The sequence below is a fragment of the Amblyomma maculatum genome, unplaced genomic scaffold (genome assembly GCF_055883805.1).
Source record: "Amblyomma maculatum isolate TAMU_Amacu unplaced genomic scaffold, ASM5588380v1 scaffold_13, whole genome shotgun sequence".
NCBI classification, from domain to species: Eukaryota; Metazoa; Arthropoda; class Arachnida; order Ixodida; family Ixodidae; genus Amblyomma; species Amblyomma maculatum.
The window spans coordinates 35,213,930-35,220,255 of NW_028146738.1; the positions used below are offsets into that span (position 1 = coordinate 35,213,930).

At 41.7% G+C, this 6,326-nt stretch overlaps 1 protein-coding gene across 1 annotated transcript in view; it reads left to right on the top strand.

Moving 5' to 3' along the window:
• The window catches only part of LOC146172555 (nose resistant to fluoxetine protein 6-like), a 76,815-nt gene that overhangs the window by 59,837 nt on the left and 10,652 nt on the right, over nucleotides 1-6,326 (top strand). The window contains exons 10-13 of the mRNA XM_084585799.1: nucleotides 895-977; nucleotides 1,059-1,181; nucleotides 1,787-1,907; nucleotides 3,064-3,253. Of these exons, the coding sequence (XP_084441925.1) occupies nucleotides 895-977; nucleotides 1,059-1,181; nucleotides 1,787-1,907; nucleotides 3,064-3,253 (517 nt within the window). The remainder of the gene's footprint in view (nucleotides 1-894; nucleotides 978-1,058; nucleotides 1,182-1,786; nucleotides 1,908-3,063; nucleotides 3,254-6,326) is intronic.

Genomic DNA, 6,326 nt, shown 5'->3' on the forward strand with positions numbered 1-6,326 from the left:
AATCGAATGCTTCCTAGACGGGTTTAAAAACAAATCTAGAGCGCCGGGCAGGCCGTGTCATTCTTAGGTTATGCGCTCACTGCACGGTTGTTGTTGCCTGCCAGGATTCTTTCACGGCAGATAGCGCAGGTAAAAAAGTGATCAATATGGCTTAACGGCTTAAAATATGGAGCAATATGGATTAAAAGTGGCTTAACGGTTTTAATGGCATGCCTAAAGAGATCGGTTTACAAAAAATATTTTTTATCTAAAATGATTGTCCTATGGAAGTGCGGGTGGGAAAAAGAAATTAATGCTTTCGTACAAGCTCGCACCGACAATTGGCACAAGGATCTTATATAGGGTGAGGAGGAAGAACAGATGGTTTTCAGTAATGGCTTCCTTTTTTTGCAAGCGCGAGAGCTTTAAGATTACCAGGAAAGTGAAAACTGTGCATAGGCATCCGTCTGTCTCTAGGTGGGTAATGACTGTATTTCTTCGTATGTACTGAGCGGAAGAGATAAATAAGAGTCATGATAGGAGTAACAGTAGAAGCTCAGAAATATACGAATATGTCATCGATAACTAAAGCAAACAATGAAGCATAGCATTATGGCTAAACATGACGGCATAAATTAAAGGTTACTAGGAATATTTGAGCAAACAAAAAGGAGACTGATATGAACTCAACAAATTTGAAAATGACTGAGAGTCGATAGGCTGTACAGATGACAAGATTGCTTGTAAAGTGCACCAAGTGCATAGAATCATGCAGGTTGCAACAGCGCAACTCAAAGTTGCCAATTGGTCTTTATTGTGACCTCATTAGTATACTTAAGCAATGTAAAAAGGGTGTACATTATCACGCTTTGTTTCCATCATTGAATAACCTTTAATTTTTTTCTTTTCGCGCAGGTAACCATGCTGCATTTGTGGTACCTCTCTGCTGACTACCAGCTGTTCGTTGTTTCAGTCATTGTAATCCAAATTTTTGGGGCGTAAGTGTACTATCTTTACTCGCAGGCATCGTATCCTCTGCCCTACGGTTGGGCGCAGAAACATCCTTTTTCACAACGCAGGAACAAATGGCGCGTTGTTGCCGTCTTCTCAGTACTGTCACTCGTGTGTTGCGGTGCTTCAGCATGGCAGCTGTACGGAACCGACATGATGCCATTTATTGTGAGCAGCCACCCCGCATTCAGGTAAGACGACATTAGGAGGCAGCTTTCTGTTAGAAATCGTCCAGATCACTATTGCAGCCTTCACGACAGTTTCTGCGCAACGTTTCCTGGATATACACTTTCGAATGCCTCTTTATATGAGCCACTTTTGCAAGTTTACCAAGTGGTAGCAACACATTTTGACTTTGTCGTCCCTCATAATTAATCTGTCAGAACTGGAGGAAATGGTAGATAAAATTTAGTGTTCTTTTATTAATCTGGATAGATGCTTAACAGCGCTTCACTTCAGGCGAAGACTTCTTTGTTAATTATTTTTAGGGTAAGGCGATGTTTTTAACTCAAACATGAAGTCGATTGTAGGGCCCTGCAAACTGCACTTTGAAACGAATGTGAGGAGTATACTCTTTAACAGAGTCAATCAATTTCACATGTGATGTCCTTTGAATAGAGTTAGTGTTTCCCTGTGAAATATTTAAGGAATAGCAGCATATTGTGTCTAGGCAATCAAAAACTGCTACATGCTCTATTATACTCAAACTCATCCCATTATGTTTGTTTCCACAATAAATTTCCAATTTACCGTAACCGCAACAGCCTTTGGACTCTCGCTCTCTGTTCCTTCGCAGATCGGTTGTCGACACTGCGAAGTACTTCTACCCTCGCCCCTACTATCATGGTGTTTGTTTTTTCTTCGGGTGTGTCACTTTCATTCTAGTGGAGAAGTTTCGGAGAGCTCAGATCTCAAAGGTGAGTCACTGTGCTTTCGTATTTTTCATTAGCTGCCCTATAATCAGCAAGTCGAAGAGCTTAAGACTCATTATTAAGGATGTTAAAAATACTACTCTACTTTGAATAATGCCCCATATTTTTATCCATCTATTCTATCTGGGCAGCCCTAACGAGGCATTTCTTATTCCAGAAATGCCATTCTCACTTTATTCCTGAGCGCTTTCAGTTCCGCGCCTTTGGTTTAGCCTTTATGGGCTAGCTTAACTGCGTGACTGGTCCTCACACACCAGAAGGTGCATCTCCTAGGTTGAAAGATATTCTGTGCGGCGGGCATTTCACACTATTTGGGGAGCTGCGTTTTGCGGACTCGTTAATTATTTTATACCACTGAGAAGTAGCCTGAGGCTAGATATCTCGTGTTTGTCATCTGAAATCTGCGCACTTATCTAGAATCGGGACGCTATCCGAACAGCCAACTGCCCATGCGTCGACGATAAAACTTGTATATGACTCAAGTGTCCTGGCAGTAATCACTTGTAGCTGTGCGACTGGACAGATACGGGAACAAATGTTTAAATGCCAAAAAATTCTTCTGAGGAGCACAAGCTGCTTCCTTAGTGTGACAGAATCGAATAATTCAACTCCGAAAGTTCCGCTATCGCGTCAACGCTATGACGCTATGACTTTCCGCCACACACCGGTACGAACAAAGGCGTTTCGGTGATGCTTGCACTTCATTTTCATCGAATGACCTTTAATTTCCACAGTTAAGAAGTGCGCTCTTATCACTATATTTCCCTAGGGGGGTGTCGCGATCAAGAGTGCTGGTGGGGTATTATATTTACCCTCGCTAGCGTGCCATGATATCTGCATATAAAGGGTTGCCTCCGCTTCCTGGGCTACTGAATCGACTAACAGTCGATGCTATGGATGAACGGCAGTAACTGCGCAATGAAAATTGAGCGCAGTTTGGTGTCTGATTATCGTTACACTCGAACACATGTATATGGCCGAAACCTGAGATGTGTAAGCTCGTAAAGCCACATTTTTTACTGCTCTGGCTTGCCCAATGTATACACAAGGCATATTACCGAGCAGAACGTGATCCCTCATCACCGCTCTTTCTCTCCTTGCACATTTATAACTGCTTCTTACGTCTTCTTCTTTTGTGCAGACTGTGCAGGCGTTCCTATGGAGCGTCTCCTTGTTCTGCGGCCTCTACTGCATATTCATGAAGGTTGAGTGGCAACGCACTGACGACATTCCCCCCGTGGCGAAACGGATGTTTTTCGCATTCATCGACCGCATACTCTGGACCGTGTTCCTCGTATGGTTCGCATTCGCCAGCATAACCGGACGAGGAGGTAAAGGAAAAAAACGTGCAGTGTTTTTGTCGTTAGGCCCCTTGCAAGTATAAGGGAGCGATTACACAATGTAACATTTCCATATAGCAGAGGGCAAACTTGTTCAGATAAGCCGTTGATGCAGAAGCCAAACAAATTTTCTGAAGACAATTAAAGCTGGAGATTTCTGCACTTTCACCTTATAACTTTCCTCTTCCCTTTGAAGCTGCGTGCGTCCTAGAAACAATAGACATTTTCTGACGTCAGTTTAACATATCTTTAAGTCGCATGTCTTAGAAAAGAAGGCATATGTGTATCTTGGGCTGACATTTTCAAGAACCGCACAGCCTGCTCTATGTTAAAATTTTGCCTTGGTTACTTCTTACATCTCTAACCTTAGCTGGCATTGACCAATGTTTTCTCAATATTACAGCAATAACTTGAACTGCATTCCTATCTCTTTCTGTTCAGACATGGAATTACTGCGGTAATATTTGTCTTACGGGATGGTTATGATATTTGCGACGGTTTTTGTGTAAAGCGTAGAATTTGAGCGACTTCTGACGTAGATAGACAGCGAAATTAATAAAGTGACAGAAAGCAGCTAAAGTGGCAGTCTTTGGTAATGCTGTTCTAAGAGAAACTTGACACTGGTTTCATAATTTTGTAGAACGGCTGCAATTGTATAGGGTATATAAATGAAACATGCTAACTTAACAAAACAAATTTGACAGCTTCACTGCTTTCATAAATATCCTCTTTACGCGGACGGAATGCAATGTGGCGCATTATAAAGTAGAGCGTACCAATGCGGTTGAGTAAGGCACTTTTTCGTGCGCGAGTTGAACTTATTTTATCTGGAAGAAAGCAAGAAACCGGCGCGCTGCAGGAGTAATATTCTTAATATTACTATGTCACATAAAATGATCTTGGAGTTGCAATAAAATATCTTAAAAGAACGTTAACATTGCATTAGTACATAAAGATGGTTATGCCAAGAAAGTGAAAACGTTTTGATAAGGTTTGATCCGCATACTGTCCATAGCCTACTAGAAATTACTAACTCTATTAATAATAAAATTAAGAGAACCTTAGACACCAGTTAATAAATGTGTGAGGTAAGTTCCGGTAAAGGCTACTCGACAACTATCCATATTAACACTGTCAGTCGGGTAGTAGACAAATGCGCAGAACAACATCGGTATAGAGTCTTCATACATCATGAGATTGCATTTAACTTAGTTTAAGACTCAGGCATCACACAGACACTGCGAAATCGGGGTGGCGGTTATTCACACGTAAAATTGCTGTAAGAAAGTAGTTAAAAAATTGGCGTACACTCAAATTTCGCCTTAATGAGTAGACACAGTAACAGCTTTTCATCTCAAAATTTTTAACAGTTTTGTTTCATGTTTATTTTGGGGAAAGAAAGGCATAGCGCCCGTCTATCCTCTCAGTGGGCACCTGCATTTGCAATTAACAGCACACAATGGTAGTTGGATATGCCGCTGGTTCGAATTCCTATCCCAAACTAGCCTTCAACCTCACCAACAGATGAATCCTAGGTGAGAAGAGAAATGATATGTTACCAGCCTTAACGCTGCGCAAAGAACGGCTATGTCGCAGGTTCGACACAAAATTACTTTGCCGGCTCGTTTGTAACGCTGACACGTTTTTATTACACAATCCGCCTTTTTCAAAAGGCCGCTCTGCGCATGCGCAGTTCTTGGCCTCTGCAATCGGTGAAGCCGGAGCGGACCTCGGGGGCCGTGCGCAGTTCATATTGGTGAGAGGCGTATGCGACAGATGGCGGTAGCTGTCAAGCACAGACATCGTCATTTCGCAGGCGGCTGCGTCTGGCAAGAACGTTTTCAACCAGTAGCAGACGAATTTCCAGCCATTCGCTAGACGGCGCCACATTTTGTGAAAAAGCGGATTTTGGAATACGGTGAAGGCTTTTCGGCAGAAGGATCCGAGTAACCTCCCGCGTAAAACACAAAGAAGGAGAAGGGGTAACAGGCAGGAAGACGCAACTCCACAGCTTTCATCAGCGCTTGTTCGAACATGGACTGGGAACAGTTGGGGATAGGAGTTAATGAAGAGCATTTACGTTTTTTTAAGTTCTCCTGATGATATCGTCGAGTGAGTGCCTTGGGGAACAAAACGCGAAACATTATCAATGACATAGGCAGACAAAGCACAACGTTGGCTCTAACAACTTATATGCCGAAAACGAATGCTGTATATAGTCTCAAAAGGGGGTATCAGTTTACGATTGCCAGTAAAGTAGCGTACATTTGAAGCGGGAAGTAACCAGAGATCCAGTCCACAGGAGTAGTGAGGGGTCTAAATGAAGGGAATAAAATGGGGAACAGCGCATTTCATTTATTCCCTAAGGCCATTAATAGTAGTTCTAGTTCAGCATTCTTCTACAAGAGGAAAAGTACGCAAGGGGAATGATTTAAGTTTGCAAACATGAATTTCAAAAACTATGAGAAATGCAGCTCTGAGAGTTGTACAAGATGGTATTACAGAAAGGCGGACATATTTAAGACAGCTTGATGATTAAAAGAATAATTTACAAGAAATAAGCAGTCAACAACAGTATTTATCATTCCAATGAGCAGTATCGTATTAGGAAGTTCATGGCCATCAGTATTAAAGGTGAACATGTATAAAAATTTAATAAACAGGGTTTAAGCCGAGTTGTCTTAATTGTTTGAGTGGACAATGAGGTTTGTACTATCCAACGTCAAATTTAGGCTTTTGAAATTCTGCTCAGTTTACTGTCTGGCATTGCAGATTAAGAAAAAGGGATGTGTCGCATTTCTTACGCATTAAACAAGGTTGCTCTTTGTGTAATGATTACTTTGAAGCAGTTCACATGGCTTTGGCAACATTAACGCGCATAACTTTGTTCATACATTAATATGGAAAGTGGTATAGGCAATACACTGAGCTTTGATATAAATATAGGACATTCAACATTTCCAACCACATTGCAAACAAAAGAATTTAAAGACCACGTTCTAATTGATGCTGGCGTCCTTCAGTTTCAACTTCTAGCGTTGCGCCTTAAAATAAAATAAAACTG